This window comes from Molothrus aeneus, chromosome 21 (genome assembly GCF_037042795.1).
Source record: "Molothrus aeneus isolate 106 chromosome 21, BPBGC_Maene_1.0, whole genome shotgun sequence".
Lineage (NCBI taxonomy): Eukaryota > Metazoa > Chordata > Aves > Passeriformes > Icteridae > Molothrus > Molothrus aeneus.
Genome location: NC_089666.1, coordinates 3,626,121 through 3,644,088, shown reverse-complemented (window position 1 = coordinate 3,644,088; position 17,968 = coordinate 3,626,121). Strand labels below are relative to the sequence as shown.

Below are 17,968 nucleotides of genomic sequence, written 5' to 3'. Positions count from 1 at the left end.
ACATAAATGAAAAGCTTTTGTTTGTCTGTACAGACACTCAGATGGTGATTATTACTCATCCCTGAGGTAGGGAAGGAATCTCCACTCTCCAGAGATATTGCCACGCTGATTTTGGGTGTGCATGCATGTGCACATAGCTAATTACTCACACACTGCATGGGTTTTTAACTTACACATTTAGAATGTTTTTTGTTGTGATGAGTTTTTATTCTTTGATATATGAAGAGAACGAAAATTCTTACAATGCAAGAAGAGAGCATCAAGGCAAGCTTACAAAAAACCTCTAAACATCACGTTCCTAAGTAATAGCAAGTAAAAATCAGAATTCAGCAGACCATGCTAATGTCATAAGTTCTTGCCTTGATTCTAATGGGCAAATAGCTAGTAAATACTTAATTGAATAATTTAATTGAATCATTTAATTGAATCACACCTTTTCTAAATACCAGTACTGTATGGAAGAAAATGATTTAATAGCCTTTTATAAAGTCTACAGCATGGTTCATTATAATACTTGATGATGGGAAAGAGAAAATACCATATCCAAAAAATCCCACTGCAGCATGAAAGCCTTTTTGCACGTGGTGCCAGGTCACATGTACATTGTTGTCCTCTAAGCGTTTCTTGTACAACAGCCCATCATCCCTGAGCACATCATGCTCACAGGTGACAATACAGGTGTCAGGGAGACCACAAACAACAGCATCCTCTGCCAGCAGAGGGGACACCTGGGGTTCAAACAGCTCTTGCACTTCTTCATGGACTTGAGGTAAAAACAAAGTGGGGAGTGGTGGTTTATAGCCCAGTTTAAACTCATCTGGAATAAGATCTGGATTTATCCATTTCCTATATTTCAAATTTATGCTCTCAGGAACATGAGAACCAGCCAGAATTGGTTCCTTCAGGGAGCAATCCTTATTCAGGTATTTGAGAATAAAATGGACTGTGCGCTCCCGGGACAGGAAGGCAACGGCAGCGTTTTTCTGGTGAGATGGCAGATTGAAGTTCAGTGCTTGGAGAAATGGATAGATCAGCACCTGGGCACGAATCTTGGGGATATCTGTCCTGTGCCCAAGCTTTTGGCAAACACTGGTAGCAAATGTGCCCCCTACACTGTCCCCACAAACAATGATCCGAGCGGGGTCCACCCCGTAGGTGTCTGCAGTCTTCAGGAAGTGCAGGGTGGCACTGAGACATTCCAGAGTCTGGGCTGGATACCTGTACTCAGGTGCTAAATGGTACCTGAGAGGTAGAAAAAGCAGCTGGTGTTACACATTCTGAGTGTCTCATCTGAAATACACCCCATGCAAAAACTCCCCCAAACCAATATTAATTACAGCATTAATTATATCTAGATTAAAGTTTTTACATGCTGAAGCAAACCAGAACAACTTTTCCTCCCTTTCCTTCTCAAAACCAATTCATCCCAATTTAATAAAATCCCTTCATAGTAAACCTTTTCATGGAAAAATTTGTTGGAAATGAAGGTTTGTTTATACCATCACGTATTTACCACAATCAAAACATCTTTGTAGGAAACAGTGGTCCATGCTGGTTTAAAAAAAACCTGAATTTTAAACTCATTTTTTACTCTTTAAAATAATCCCAGATGATTTGAAATAAAAATATTAAATATTAAAATATGTATTATATTTTAATATATTAAATATACATTAAAATACTAAAATTTGATATTTGGCTTATAATTTCTTATTATCAAACAAAGGTAATGATTTCTGTGATGATGGTGATGTACAATGACCAAACCTGTAACTCTAACTCTGGCTCAGGTATTTCCATTCCCATTCCACGCCACGTGCTTGCTCCCACATAACAGCAGTGTGGGGAAGACAGCACTAGAGCTCAGTTTCTTATCTTATATTCAAAGAAATGTAAGTTGAGGGGTGTGTGGGAGGCAGGGGGAAAACAGCAGAGTTCTCTAATGGGATTAGCACTGTTTGAATTTCACTTACCCAACAGACACAACCACTGAATCAGATTTTCTGGCTATGTACCGGCAAATTCTTTCATAACTTCCTGAAGCACAAATGTTGTTGATGTAATTAACATCTTAGATAACTTCAGTCAGTATTGTGTCTTATATTTTTATGACATATTACCACAATATCTTGTCAGCCCCTTGCTTATTTAGTGAGTACCCAGATTTTCTTTAGGATAAAAATAATCTAGACTTTTGGTCATCAGGACTTGCTGTAGAATTCATACATTTAGACAGATCATTGATTTGTGTGGAAAATAAGGAATTATTATGATTTTTACTATTAGAAAATGGGCAGGTTTAAACTGAGAAAGGATAGACTTTATTTCCATGTAAGGAACACATTTTTATTATGAGGGTGGGGAGGCCCTGGCACAGGTTGCCTGGAGAAGATGTGGCTGTCCCACGCCTGAAAGTGTCCAAGGCCGGGTTGGACAGGGCTTGGAGCAACCTGGGACAGTGAAAGATGTCCCTGCCCATGGCAGGAGGTGGAAAAAGATTATAGTGAAGGTCACTTCCACCCAAGTCATTTTATGATCCCAATGGTTCTATGATAAAGAGTGCTATATCCCATTAAAAATAATTTAAATATTAAATACATGCAGATTAGAGAGTCTAAACAATTTAAAATAAGCACTAAGTGCTTTCTATCTCCAGTCTCTCAAACAATTTAAAATAAGCACGAAGTGCTTTCTATCTCCAGTCTCTCAAACTAAGCTTCAGTCACTTCTTAGGGTCAGGAGTTTTTAAAAACAGGCAGTTAAAAAAGCTAAATAGTCACATTTCTCTTTCAGTTCCTTACTGATGCTTCCAAAAATGCCACATCCTCCATGGATGAAGACGACTCCTCTCCGTTTGCTGGCAGATGGTTCTCTTGGGAGGTAAATCCTCATGGGTACCCCATCAAAATGCAGATCTTTAATGAAGAGCTGGGAATCCTGCCATGCTGGGAGTCCCTCTGTGATCAGCCTGATAAGTGTGTGCTCCTTGATGATACCCAAGTGGTTTAAATTCTTTGCCTAGATAGATAAAACAGGAAAAATGAGACATTACTAAAGGGAATACAAGTCTTCCCACTTTGTAAAGGCCACAAGCTCCTTTTTCCTACACTGTCTTTGGCATAATTGGGTTGGTTATTTTCTAGTTTTTAGAATTCCCACAAATAACTGTCTTTGGGATTTTGGTTAAGAGGATGAAAATTTACATCTTCGTTATTGTGCGAGGAATGTGGTAATACTTGTTCCATTAAATGTATCATATAAATACCCTCTAGTTTCTGTGATCTGGATTTACCACAAGTAAGAACAGGCATTTGCTCAGGTGTGGAAGCTGGGAGGCCTGAGGCTCCTTTCCTAATGAGAGAATAAAGGAGGCATTTCTTGGGGATGGTTCCAATTCTGGGTGTGTTAAATCATCCTCTGGAGGTGTCTGTTCATCTCCATGATAAACTGTACTTCAGGTGGCTCAGTTAAAATATTTAAGGTTAGGTGAGATGAAAATGTCCCTCTCATGACAGGATTATCATACTGGGGGAAAAACCACAGGCCAGTCTGTGGGCAAGACTGGCTGATTTAACAGCGTTGGGTCACCTCCCTCCATGGGGTCAGTGAGAACAGAATTCCCTCCGTGGGGTCAGAGAGAACAGAATTCCCTCCATGGGGTCAGAGAGAACAGAATTCCCTCCCTGGGGTCAGAGAGAACAGAATTCCCTCCCTGGGGTCAGTGAGAATAGAATTCCCTCCATGGGGTCAGAGAGAACAGAATTCCCTCCATGGGGTCAGAGAGAACAGAATTCCCTCCATGGGGTCAGTGAGAACAGAATTCCCTCCATGGGGTCAGAGAGAACAGAATTCCCTCCCTGGGGTCAGTGAGAATAGAATTCCCTCCATGGGGTCAGAGAGAACAGAATTCCCTCCATGGGGTCAGAGAGAACAGAATTCCCTCCCTGGGGTCAGAGAGAACAAGCTGCAAGAGCACCATTGTGTCTGGGATCATTACTGAGGGGCTGCTGGCCCAAGGGAGGAACTGATGGAAATGGTTCTGGCCCTCATCTCCTCCTCCATTAGTGAAACCACTGCCTTCTTCAAGATCTCACAGCTATTCATAAATGACCCTGCAGTCAGTTTTTATATCTAATCAGCAAAAAAACCCAAACATTCTGAAGACAAGGAAGGTTTGTTAAATGGCCTTATCCAAGGCCAGTCAACTGCTGATAATTAAGAAAGTCTAAAGATCACACTGAAATCCTCCTTTGAACACATGTTGTAATGGGTGTATTTCCTGCTAGAACAACATTTCCTTTCCTATTACATAGTGACTTAAATGCCCTTCTGGGCTACTGCAATTCATTTTTCTGTAATAATGATAGTCATCACAACCCATTTGCAATTTGTATTGTTCTTTTCTAAGCCACAGAAGTGTCTGTATCAATTCCTTATAAACTGAAGACCAGCTCTGCTTGTGTAAATTGTATTTTTCAACCTGTGTATGACAGATGCTTTCTTCCTAATAATCTAAACCAGTCTGCAATAAACAAGTTGGGTGTGGAGTAATAAAAGAAATCACCATGAGGCATGGAAGAGGGAGAACATCAGTTAGAAGCAAAGACCCAGAGATTGCCTGGAGTTTTTTCATAACCCTCTACCACCAATGCCAGGAGTGCTTAGGGTAGTTGAAGAGACAAATGGTGGCCACAGTTCTTGCCTTGCATTTGAAAAAGTATTTTAAAGTATCATGGAAAGGGGAAAGCTACTGTAAGACCCAGTGCAATGGTGGCAGAAACCATCTAATCTTCTCCAAACAGCAATTTTCAAAACTCTCGTCACTCTTAAGTCAGTCCTTCTGTCAGAGTTATGGTTTTGGAATGTTTGAAGTTGGCAGAATTGCCATTTAAACTCATTTGAATTTTCTAACATCCTTGAGGTTTTTTAGAGCTTTTAGATGCCAGTAATATATATTATAAACTTGTTATCAGAGCCTCCTATCTACATGTCCTCTTTCCTTGCCTTGTCTTAGGAGTTCCTGACATCACAGAGGGATCTCCAGATTCAGGGGAAACACTGTCATGAAGGAGAAGGGGGAATTTGGAATGTACTCCGTCAAGAAACTTCTTAATCAAGAATTAGGAACACTTCAGAACCTATAGGAATGCATTCAAAACCTAAAAGATTTGACTATTTCTAGACAGATGTGATCAGTGTTAGCAGGTGAAATGTATTACATAAACCAGGTCCTAAAATGTTAATATGTGTAGGAAAAAGAGCTCATCAGCTTTTCTTGTGAAATGTGGCCTTTGAAAAACTATTTGCTGGAACACCTAAATTCTGACACAAACTGTTTTTTTTTTTATGGGGAAGATCATATGGGGACCAGATTTTTACTTTAAGATAATTACAAAATCACATACCAAAAGCAGCAAAACCCACTCAATTTGAGCTTCATGGACTTTAGGACTGCATCAGACAGTCTTTCTGTCAGTCACTCTGAAGTGTGCTTTTCCAACCACAGTAATTACCATCAAAGCTTCATATCACAGTGCAATATGCACAGTTAGTCTGAACAGAGATCTGTCTGAGGAGTTTAAAACAAAAGCCAGGAGGCTTCCTCTCATCTCTTCCACTTTACATGGTCATTGATCTCTTCATGGCAGGGGATGTGGACAGATGCAGCAGGAGCATCTTTTATGTACCTTCTGGTTGAGGGTACACCCTTATCTGGTGCTGCAGCTTTTCTAGGACATTGCAAGTAGGGTGGAAGAAGAGAGGAAAAGCCTGTCTTGTATTGTGGAAAAAGAGGATTTTACAGGAGCATACAGCACAGGCACAGCTCTATGGCACAGGAAGAGCAGCACTGATCAGGATGAGCAGGAGAAGTTAATTGCACACCTGTCATGCACAAAGCATTATGCACTTAAACAGAAACCTGTGAAGTCCTTACTGTGTGGGCTGCTCCTCTGAGCAAAAACATAAACCAGGAATGCACCCAAAGTACCAGTAGATGCCTAAAGGCTTTTGAAAGAAAAATAGGTGAGTGGATTGATTCAGTGCAGAGCAAGTGATGAAATGCATCTTAAAACCTATTCAGAAAAAGGATGCTGAAGTTAGGGAATGTATTATCAGTGAAGAGAGCATATGCACTTATTCTATAACAGACACTTAAAAGCTGTATGAGGAGTTAAAAGTATCACCTGAAAGAATCTTTTCACCCACTAATTAGAGAATTTAATAACATTGTCCTGTTATAGTATTACTGTCATATTATTATATTAAGTTTATATATAACATAACACAAAGAGCAGGATGAGATATGCAAGGACAGCAGCCTCTTCTTTCATGGCAGACAAGGCAGAAAGTACCACTGGAGAATCAGGGACAACCACTGGATTTGGTGAATGTTGCTGTGTAAGTTCAAGCAACCTACTTCAGTCTTTAATAGATTGTAATGGCCCAAATCACCTCTCAGGATGTGGGGCCAAGTTCCTGTGTTCTTTCTGTAAAACTGGGGATTAGAGAATTGAGGTGAGCTTCATACAAACATCAAAGAAACCACTCTGATTTTCCTGCAGGCTTTCTTTTGACATGTTATGTGCCAGACATGACAGGGCTTAGGCTGCTCCTACATTCTCCTGTTGCCTACTTTGAAAGCTTTTTGGGTGAAAGCTGTTTCTTTCTGTGATTGCAAAGCCCACAGCACAGTGAGTCTGGCTTGCAGGTACTTAGATAATGGCTGATAACAGGCCTAAACCTGCTTTGGCAGGAGGTTCAATTAGATGACTTCTGGAGGTGTCTTCCAACCTACCTGATTCTATGGTATTTAACTAGTATTCTGTAATTCAGTCACTGCAGAATGAGAACAAAAACAAGGGTAAGAAAATTACTGCAAATAGCTCAGAATGTAGGAAATTGCCTTACAGATATCAGAGTGCATTTAGACATAGCAATTTGGGTTATTATTATTCATGTAAATTATAATCAGCCCTCCTGTCATCCACAGGACCACTCATTTCATTATGGAAATACACAATTGCAGCATAAGAATGGATATCTCAGTATTGAAAGAACTCACCTCATCCTGGCTGCTTTATATATGGTAACAGAAACCAAATCAACCTTTGGCCTTTAAACCTGTGTTACTGTGTGCTTCCCATGACATGTAGTTGCAGTATTTAGATTCATACTCAGGTCTTTCCTTTTCTGAAAATCCCAGTATCCCAGAGCATGATAAACTCACCAGAATTTCCATCAGAGTGTACACACAGAGGTAAAGGCGGAGCTTTGCTGGCTGGTCAATACCAGAAGGAATTTCCTCCTTGAAGAAATGATCAGTTGCAATTAAAACCAGCAATACAAAAGCAACTAAAATTCCTGCTATTAAAACCAGAATATAATAGGATTCCATTGTTCTTTGGTGGGAATAATTAGACACTGGTTGATATGATTCTGTCAGTATTTATATCCTCCAGACCGATTCCATAGAAAAGTCATTTGCATATCATTTGCATACCTAATTCCCCCTGCCCTGCTCCTTTAGGCAGGGCTGGCAGGGGCTGGAAGCCTGCAAACATCCGGCTGTGACAAGTGCACTTGGCATGATTCAAGCTCACACAGAGCACAGTCACTTCCAGGAAGAACCTTTCTTTTGTATAAATGGGTCTATTTTTTATCTGCCTTATGTGCCTGAAAAGCTCTCTGGGATGTTTTGCAAGTGTACCAGTGAGTGTCTCACAGCCTGTGGAAGAGTGGCCATGCTGGACTCCAGTCTCCATGGTCAGGACTTGTAGAGGTTCTGCTCTTGGACTAGGTCTGAAGGATGATTCCAAGGCTTTTTGCTTAGTGCTGATCTTTTCCCCTGCTCACTGGCTGAGGCAGACAACTGGCCAGAACAGTTAGAACAGGCACCCTGAACTCAGTCTCAAGGAATTTTGCTTTTGGAGATCCACATGGAGCTCTCAGTTATTTGCCAGCCTGAGTGTGCAGGAAGAGGCTCTGGGCTCACCAATGGTGCTGTGCTAGCACGGGGAAACTTCTCCTTGACTTGGAGAATTTTGGCCCTAACCCTCTGTGCTGATTCTTTCTAATGGAAAGGTTTTGATCTCTTTACAACTCCATATTTTGCTGTGTTTTCCAAGATGACTCTGTGTTATCCCTGGTTGTAATTCAGGTGTGATCAGAGCATATGGTATCCAACCAAAGGAGGTGATGACAGTGCAGGAAGGAGTCACCAAGTGTAACTTTGTGTATTTCTGTCCACCATGTGTCTGGACAAAACTTGTTTGGGTAACATTAAAAAGCAAACAAGCATTAGCTCAGCTTGACATGAGCAATATAACCTGTGCTTATTCTCTGAACACTGAAATATTTCTTTAGCCCCACTAATCTCCCCAATACTTCATTTAAAAACCCTTATAAAAGCTTGAAATCATGGCCATAGAGAGAAGCACTCCTTTTTATGAGCCACAGGATTCTGCATTTGGCTAACCAACCTGTAGTGTATTCCCTCAGAGATATCTTCACTGAAAAAGGTGAGTCCTTTCTAGGTTTTCTTGCACATTTTAAAAAAGCAGACAAAATATATATGTTTAGAAAAATCCCATTTATACAAAATATGTGTTACAGCAAAGAGCAAAAAACTTCAATGTGAGCTAGTCAGTGGGTTAAAAAAATATTTAGCTGTGTGGAATGAGTAAACAAGTGAGTCATAAAATACAGGATGCTGAGTGACCAGACTGGATTCTTAAGATAAAAGGTCTAATCCTTAACTTCAGTGGAGGTCAGCTAGTATAGATGATTGAATTATGTGGTTTAAAATTAAGAAATATAGATAAATAGGTACATAAATAGATAGACAGATAGATAGATAGATAGATATGGTGTTAAGGATAAGAAGATCATGAAATCCATTGAGTAATCACATGGAATTCAGCTTAACTTGGCAGACCTGCACCTTGTCATCCCAGTCATCTTTCCAATTCTGCTGCAAATGAACTGACTGAGCTGGGGAATAAATGATCTCTTCCATTGCTGAGCCCCTCCCAGCCCCACTCCATCCAGACCTATGGGGGTACACTAACTTGAGTGATTTTTAAGAAACAAAACAACATAAACTAAAGCAAAAATTAACGCTACTTTTATGTTCTGTGAGGAATAGCTAGGTTGGGCTTTATTGATTTTAGTGTGATCTTATTTCCCCACATCAGTCCATACACCTGACCTATCCCAGCCTCCCAGTCAAAACTGTTTGCCTTTGACAGCACCATTCTCTTCCTAACATTCCTCTTCTTTTTGATATCCTTTGTAAAACTGTCAAGTTTGAAGAAACTTCAGACAGTCAGAGGCCCTGAATTATTTTACCTCACTGTGTATTAGTGAACCTCTCCCTCTGAAAAGAAGTTACAGCTGCATGTAAGGAATTCTTTTAAAAAGACATTGTTAGAAGGAATTCAGGGAATATTTTATCCCAAGATTTCCTTTCTAAGCTAGTTTACAAGTTTCCAGTGCAAACTTGTTACAGGCATTAGCTTGCTGTTCAGTTTGTGTCAAAATTGACGTCATGTTGGTTGAGTAGGATTTCAGGACTCTTCTCTAATTTTAAGAGCCTTAAAGACATAATTCTTCTGTTTCCCCAGTTCCTTGTATGTCTAGGAGTTTTGTCAGGACTGAGGAGCTAGTCAGAAGGAATGGGTAAATATTCACTGGCCTAAAAGTCAGTAAAGGCACCAAAGAGAAGGTAAGGTGAGTCAATCAGGTTAACAAACATGATCTTTCCTTTCCAAACAAACTCCCTTCCTGTTTACATGGGGTATTTTTGCATTGTTCTCTCTTGAAACAGCCTAAAATGTTGAGAGATCTGGCTTCTAATCACAGACAGGTGAGGAAAACCAAGCCAAGTTACAACAAATGACAAATTCTAACATGTATGAGAACAACTCAGCAGGTGGAACAAGCACCACATAGGTGAGACTGCATCCCTTTGAATTCTAGAGAGCCCCTAGAGCACTGTGTGAACTTCTGCTTATAAAGACAATTAGTTTTACACTTGAGTCTAGAAAGGGATGCTACCTAGAACTTAGAATTACTGGCGAGACATTTTTATATCTTTACTCATGACACTGCTTTGTTGTAAGACCCTGGGAAAGCCCTAAGACATCAAAATGCAGCTTTTTGTAAAAGGCTTGATGCAGTCTTTGCTGTCAGGCTGGATGTTAACCAGAAACCCAGTTCCTTTGAGCTTAGTCCATGGCAGAACTTAGAAGGCAATAGTATCAGACTCTTAATAGCATATAGAGGGACAGTGTGAAATCACAGAACCACTGGGACACATTTCAAATGGAAAATGTGAACACGAGGGAAGAATGAAATCAAGAAGCACAAAAATTTAGCTCTTGATTTATCCAAATCTGACAGCAGTACTTCCTCTAACAAAAACCAGATCAGCTTGGCAAAAGGTTTTCCTTTTTTAAAGGAGGTTTAGGTTTTATTCTGTGATCATGATAGATTGTCTATGATTAAAAATCCTGCACTGATGTAAAAAAATGGAATTACTTGACTCCTTAGTCACACAGCCTTTCTATTGTGGAACTGCTGCTCTGTGCTCCCAGGTTTGTACTGCATATATCTGAGTGGGGCTTTTGAAGTTGAAAACACAGAATTTTTACCCCATTTGGCTTTCACACGTGCCTCAAGCAGAGTTTTAATTTCCAGCTCATTTTCCTTTCTAAAGTTCCTGCCATTTAGCAGCCTCATTTGTACAAACAGCCCTGCAAGGCTGTAGAAACTTGGCTGCAAAGGCTCTATGAACACAGTTCTGCCCATAAATACAGGTGTAACATGAACTGTGACATTCAGACACTGCCTGAGCCTCTTCACAGATCCAGGTCACATCATTCTGCAAAAATGGAGCTTTGTCATATAAGTGATGTGTATAGAGACTGTATCAACTTGTTTTGGAGGTAAATGTGCTTTTCACTGCTGGTTTTTCCTTCAAGCCACCACAAGTCAGAAAAAAATCAGTTTCTATGACTCTTATTGAGAACATGAGTAAATGTACACTAAGTACACTCCAAAAGCTACACAAGTACAAACCCAGAAATCTAAACCAACAAATGGAAGCCAAAACTGGCTTGAGTTTCCACTGAAATACATTACAGAGAATCACAGAATATCCCAAGCTGGAACACATCCATAAGGATCATCAAAGTTCAGCTCCTGGCCCTGCACAGGACCACCCAAAGAATCCCACTGTAAGCCTGACCACCTTCTTGCTCTCATAAATTGGAATAAGCATAGTTAAAAATGCCATGAAAAGGCTTAAAAAAGTTGTTGTGTTGGTTGTTTGTTCAGTTTATACTTTGTTGTGAGTGTCTGTGTAGGAAACAACTGCTGCAAATGCAAAATTAATTCTGAAGATGATGCAGTTTCACAGAACTAACAGGCCTGCCTATGGAATGTTTCAGGGCACTGGTTTAGGACTTCTGAGTGGAAACATGGATGGGATTCACTTTGGAACAACTTAGGACTGATAATTAAAGGGAACAGCTGTGATGGGACAGATCCTTGTTACCCTCACCAAGGTGTGTGCTGAGTGTCTGTTTGTACCAGCAGTACTGAAAACACCTTGGACAATCAGCCCCACATGGAAGTGCACTTTAGGGAGTCTCACTAACAGAGATGGACTTTGTGAATAAAAGTTCATGTTGCTTTTGTAAAGGTGACAGTTTGGAAAAAGACCTCTTGCCAAGAGAGAGTGCAGTGGTTGCTGTACAAAAATCAGATGAAATTCCAGAATATTCCTTTTTTTTCCTTGTCAGAGTAGAACTGCAATTAAAAGGGACAAAACCTCTAAAGTTCTAATGCTCTCACGTATAGTATGGGTAGTATTTAAAGCTATTTGACTTTTTGGTTGAATTATGAGAATTTTAAAATAACTTGCATATACTTTTTATTTCCTACATGCAAGATGCACTAACTTCAGTTTTACTATAAATCTGCTTTTGCTTCTTGTTTTTGTAGGTTTCTACAATGTAGCATCTACTAGTTTTCATTGCTTCAAGATAAAACTAAAGTAGTGAAGAAGGAAAATAGTTCATGCTTCAATGAAATTTGAAGCACAGGTCAGGAAAATGTTATATATCTAGAACCATTTTCTAACTCCCAATCCATATTTCGTAGCAACTTTATACATAGGTCAAAATCATAATAAATAAAAAAAATCTCTTCAAACACATATTTAGGTTATTATTCAAGCTGGAAATAGACATAAAATAGACATGAAATAAACACAAGATTATTCCATTCCCTCTGGCTTCAAAGGACCTGCAAATGTTTTACATTAATAATTAATTTTCAATCTAAACAAGTTAACTTTGCAATATTGATGAGTTTTCTATTTTAAATGTGTCTGTGGTGCTTTAAGCACTAAGAGACTGAACTCAGGAATCAAAAAACCAAATATACTTCGCTGGAGTTCATATCCTTTCATTTTCAACACTGCTCCTTATTTCCGGAGCAGAAAGTTGTTATATTTGTTCCCAGTCCAGACACTGAGTCATGCCTGTCTCAGCCAGACACTGGCTTCTCTGGGTAATTTCTCTCTCCCCTCCAGAGCTGTTGGACTGAGAGGAAAATTGTAATGCCAGGTGCCTCCCCGAGCTGCATTTCTGGAGGTATTACTGTAAAAACACACCAAGGTGCTAAATGCTGCCAACAGGCCATGGAAATTCTCTGGTTGTTTCAGATGCAGCTGAGTTAGGAACACTCACTGATTCTGACAGAATGTACAGACAGTTTCCAGTTGGGATGCTTCATCTTCTCCTCAAAACCCTCTCCTGACACTCTGATTATGCAGTGACAGTCATATGGCTTATTTCATATGAGGTAACCTGCCAGTTAAAGGTAAAAAATTGTGCAAGTTTCTCTTCTCAATTTTCTTTTTTTTTTTCCTTCTCTTAAAACTTTTGTGGAACTTTTAGCAGAGCTGAAATTCAAGGATTTAGGTATTTTTCATATTTTTTATCAAAAAATCTATGTGTGATAGAGCTGTTGAATGTGGGGGGCACCAGAAACTTGGCTGCCCTTCTTTTTGCCAACAAAAAACCCCTGAAAACTCTGTTCCCACATGGCCACTTTGATTGCCTGCTTTCAAAAATACCTCTTTGATTCCAAAGAAGAAAAGTGAGTTCATTTTTAAAGGGATTCAGCATCCAAACTCACCTCTCTCTCTCACAGATGCTTAGATTCAAATGTCCATTGAGGTGGTGTTTTAGGAACTAGAGAAGTGAAGAAGCTTGGGAATGTTTTGAAGTGCAGTTTTCCCTTAATTCCAGTGTTTACCTCTAGATGGCTTCCCAGGATAGTTCATCTGGCTCCAGACCTGAGTGAACTTGTGCACTGGATTCATTTTGATGAACCCTACTGATACCTGCAGATGAAACCCCAAATTTCTTTCCAGCCCAGCTGTGAAGACAACACTGGGAGGTTTGATATCCTTGAGATCTTTTGATATCCTTAAAGCTTTGCATTTCAGGTTAATTCTGAAATGAATGTGCAGTTACAGCCTTCTCAGAAAAGCTTCATCTGTACAACCAAAATCATAATTTACCTGTCTAATGCTTGACAGTGCAAACAGCCAGGGACCTGGGGACCTGCTGTAATACACTCTGCCCTTTTCCCTCTTTTCAGAATTTGAAGTGCTGTGGAGACCTTCCAGGTATGCCCTTATCACCAGACAAAAAAGTCTTGGAAGAAACCACCCTTTTTTAAAGGGTGAGTCTCCCACTGTCATTCAGAGCCTGCCTTTTTCATTGCTGAATCTCGTTTTCAGCAGTGCAAACATCTTCCAGCATGGAAAATGCATGAGGTATCACATTATCCAGAAAAACACTGGTCAGTGGTACTAGATATTGGTGATTATCAGCCTAGGCTGGGTTCAGCTGGTAATCTAGGGCTGCAAGGAGCTTTGCCCTGCACACACCAGCAGATCTTGGGCAAGCAGCAATCCCAGAGATGGTTCCCTTGAACTCAGCCTTAGCCCTGGTTCTTCCTGGACCTGCTTTTCCCTGGGCTCAGGTCAGACCTGGGCACCTTTGTGGTGCATGAAGGTGAGGGAGGAGGCAGGGGCTGCCTGACCTGGTGCCAGAGCACTTTGGTTCCTGCACAGAGCCCAGCCTGGCATGCATGAGAGCCCAGGGCAACATGGAGCAAGCCCAGCATGGCATGGAGCAAGCCCAGCATGGCATGAGCCCAGCACACCCACAGCAAGCCCAGTGTGCCCTCAGTTTGCCCCCCATGCCCGCAGCTGGCCCAGGGTGTAGTATTTAAAGCTATTTGACTTTGGCACCTGCAGGATGCCCAGCGTGCCTGCAGCAAAGCCAGGGTGGCTGCAGCATGCCCAGGGTCCCACAGGCAACCCAGGGTGCCCACAGCTGGCCCCAGGGTGGCCGCAGCATGCCCAGGGTGCCCACAGGTGGCCCAGGGTGCCTGTAGCAAGCTCAGGGTGGCTCCAGCTGGCCCAGGGTGCCCACAAGTGGCCCAGGGTGCCCGCAGCTGACCCTGCTGGCTGCAGCAATCCCAGGGTGCACACAGGTGGTCCCGTTGGCCCGCAGCAAGCCCATGGTGCCCGCAGCAATGCCAAGGTGCCCGCAGCTGGCCCTACTGGCCTACAGATGGCCCAGGGTGGCTGCAGGTGGCCCAGGGTGCCCATAGAAAGCTCAGGGTAGTCGCAGCGAGCCCACAGTGCCTGCAGCTGACCCTGCTGCCCCGCAGCTTGCCCAGGGTACCCACAGGTGGCCCTGGCAGCCCACAGAAAGCTTAGGATGCCCGCAGCTGGCCCACAGTGCCCGCAGCTGGCCCTGGCAACTCACAGATTGCCCACAGTGCCCGCAGCTGGCCCTGCCGGCTCAAACATAGCCCACAGTGCCCGCAGGTGGCCCTGCCAGCTCACAGATTGCCCACAATGCCTGCAGGTGGCCCTGCCGGGTCACAGATTGCCCACAGTGCCCGCAGGTGGCCCTGCCAGCTCACAGATTGCCCACAATGCCTGCAGGTGGCCCTGCCGGCTCGCAGATTGCCCACAGTGCCCGCAGCTGGCCCTGCCGGCTCAAACATAGCCCACAGTGCCCGCAGGTGGCCCTGCCGGGTCACAGATAGCCCACAGTGCCCGCAGGTGGCCCTGCCGGCTCGCAGATTGCCCACAGTGCCCGCAGGTGGCCCTGCCGGGTCACAAACAGCCCACAGTGCCCGCAGGTGGCCCTGCCGGCTCGCAGATTGCCCACAGTGCCCGCAGGTGGCCCTGGCGGCCCGCAGATTGCCCACAGTGCCCGCAGGTGGCCCTGCCGGCTCGCAGATTGCCCACAGTGCCCGCAGGTGGCCCTGCCGGCTCGCAGATTGCCCACAGTGCCCGCAGGTGGCCCTGGCGGCCGCGCTGGCAGCGCCGGCCCAGCCGCAGCGAGCCGGTGGCGCGGCGGCGGCCGGCGGGGGAGGGCAGAGCAGCAGCCACTCCCAGGAACAGTAGTGAAATCGGCCCGACACTTTAACTGTCAATCAGGATTAATGGGGTATAAAACCTCCCCAGCGCCGCGGCCCTGAGCGGCAGAGACGGCAATAGGCAGAAATGAGTAAGAGCCAGAGCTGAAGTAGTGCACGGCGTAATTCCTGCTCTGTGATCCACACTCCAAGTGAAAAAACCGGGAGAGGGGGCAGAGAGAGGCAGTGACCGGCTCAGCCTTTTGCAACCGGCTCAGGACAGAACGTCTATAGATATTTTTAGATACTAAAACAAAAACAACAACCTCACCCTGAATTGAGGCTTTCTTAAAAAGAAGGTCCTGGCAATTCTATCTTATTTAAGCAATTTCCTGAGTCTAAGAATAGAAATGAGCTGCCTGGAAGGCACTGCAGGCTGAAATTTGGAGACATAGGCTGCTTTATTTTTCTAAATATAAAAACCTTTCCTTTGGATACTGGATTTTTATGTGGGTTTTTGCAACGGAGGGATGTATGGTTACTTTTAATTCTACTTTTTTTTTTCCCTCTCTTTTAATTAAAAAAAAAAAGCTTTCCAGTGAAAAAGCAAGGAAGCTGTTTTACCTGCGTGTGACAATCCCAGAGGACACCGATCAAGAAACAGGGGAGTGACTTGGTCTTCTGCACTACTTTACTCCTACCCCCACCTTTTCTAGGGGGAGGGAAGGATTTTTCCAGTTCAAGAACCTCTTGCCCCCAAGTTTTGGAAGGGGGGTTGAAGAATTGTCACCCATCTGGGGGTGCATGAAGGCTATCGCTTTTCTTTCTCTGTCACCTTGGTTCTGTGGAGGTTTGGAAGAGAACTTTGCCTGGCAGAAGAGGATGATGTGGAAGTGGCTGGGCGCCCTGCTGCTGTTCCCGGTGCAGATGGTGTATCTGGTGGTGAAAGCCGCCGTGTGCCTGCTGCTGCCGCCCAAGCTGCGAGACCTGTCCCGGGAGAACGTGCTGGTCACCGGCGGGGGCCGCGGCATCGGCCGGCACCTGGCCCGGGAGTTCGCCCGCAGAGGAGCCAGGAAGGTGAGCGGGGATGGGATGGGATGGGATGGGATGGGATGGGATGGGATGGGATGGGATGGGGAGCGCCCACCTGCTGCTCTGCCAGCGAGCCCTGCTGCCCCACCTCCGGGTGGGATCGCTGGGATCGCCCGGGAAAGGTGAGAGCAGCTCTGTGAGTTATTACATCGGTTTCATTTCAGAAGTTGCCTACTCCTCCTTCACCGCGTCCTGCCTTTCCCCATCCCATCCGTGAAAACGCGGTTCTGAGAAAATCCCCCTCGTGAATCCCCCTGTGCTGACAAAGGAGGGGGTTTTGCCTCAGCCCAGGTTTGCTGTGGCAGGGGAAGGGGAGCTGAGCAATTCCGTGCATGGAGCCCGTGCTCACTTCCATTGCTGCTTCCTGGTACTGCTGGGCATGGGGATCATGCACAGTGAGCCCCCCTCTATCAGGATCACATCACCCCAAAGGAGAGGGGCATGGGGACAGATCCTGTACAGTGAGCCCCCCTCTATCAGGATCACATCACCCCAAAGGAGAGGGGCATGGGGACAGATCCTGTACAGTGAGCCCCCCTCTATCAGGATCACATCACCCCAAAGGAGAGGGGCATGGGGATCATGCACAGTGAGCCCCCCTCTATCAGGATCACATCACCCCAAAGGAGAGGGGCATGGGGATCATGCACAGTGAGCCCCCCTCTATCAGGATCACATCACCCCAAAGGAGAGGGGCATGGGGACAGATCCTGTACAGTGAGCCCCCCTCTATCAGGATCACATCACCCCAAAGGAGAGGGGCATGGGGACAGATCCTGTACAGTGAGCCCCCCTCTATCAGGATCACATCACCCCAAAGGAGAGGGGCATGGGGACAGATCCTGTACAGTGAGCCCTCCTCTGTCAGGATCATATCACCCCATAGGAGAGGGGCATGGGGACAGATCCTGTACAGTGAGCCCTCCTCTGTCAGGATCATATCACCCCATAGGAGAGGGGCAGGTGGCTCTGGGACACTGGGGAGAAGTGTTCCCTTTCACCCTGCTGGGTTTCCATTCGTGAAATTAATTCCTTGTGCTTCCTGAAGTCCCTTGTGTTTCATTTTTGGACAGTCCAGAGCTGTTCAAGGGGAAAATGAATGAGAAGCCAGCAAGAAGAGCACAGCTTGAGTGGAAGCTGTGGGATTATTTCCTTTAGGAGAGAGGCTGAGAATGGCTGGTCTGCACAGCAGCCCAGAAGTGCCAGTGTAGCTGGTGGGTCCATTCTCTTGCTCAGGAACTGGTGGTTTACCTTGAAATGTCGTGGTTTTGTAAATACAGGTATGTTCCTGTGTGTGAATCAGTCAGGGATAGAGAAACACACATCCCTGAAATGAGTCTTAGGATGGAAAGTTTCATCTCCCCTTTTATTGGTAATTAAGGGGAGGACTGGTGAAATTAGACAGCTGCATAAATACTTC

General features: G+C 44.1%; 2 protein-coding genes across 3 annotated transcripts in view; one reads left to right on the top strand and one right to left on the bottom strand.

Annotated features, from left to right (window-relative positions):
- Nucleotides 1-193: 193 nt before the first annotated feature.
- On the bottom strand, nucleotides 194-16,215 carry LOC136565571 (arylacetamide deacetylase-like 4; the record flags this gene model as incomplete). The annotated part of the gene is made up of 4 exons (XM_066564226.1): nucleotides 194-1,242; nucleotides 1,974-2,037; nucleotides 2,802-3,018; nucleotides 16,081-16,215. Coding segments are annotated over 4 exons (1,188 nt in total), but the record flags the coding sequence as incomplete, so codon positions are not given.
- The window catches only part of DHRS3 (dehydrogenase/reductase 3), a 31,864-nt gene continuing 29,463 nt past the window's right edge, over nucleotides 15,568-17,968 (top strand). Inside the window, exons 1-2 of one of the 2 annotated variants that reach the window (XM_066564096.1) lie at nucleotides 15,568-15,608; nucleotides 16,048-16,533. In XM_066564096.1, the coding sequence (XP_066420193.1) occupies nucleotides 16,261-16,533 (273 nt within the window). In that variant the 5' untranslated portion in view covers nucleotides 15,568-15,608; nucleotides 16,048-16,260. Of the gene's footprint in view, nucleotides 15,816-16,047; nucleotides 16,534-17,968 lie in introns of both variants that reach the window. The other variant, XM_066564095.1, reaches the window with a different exon arrangement.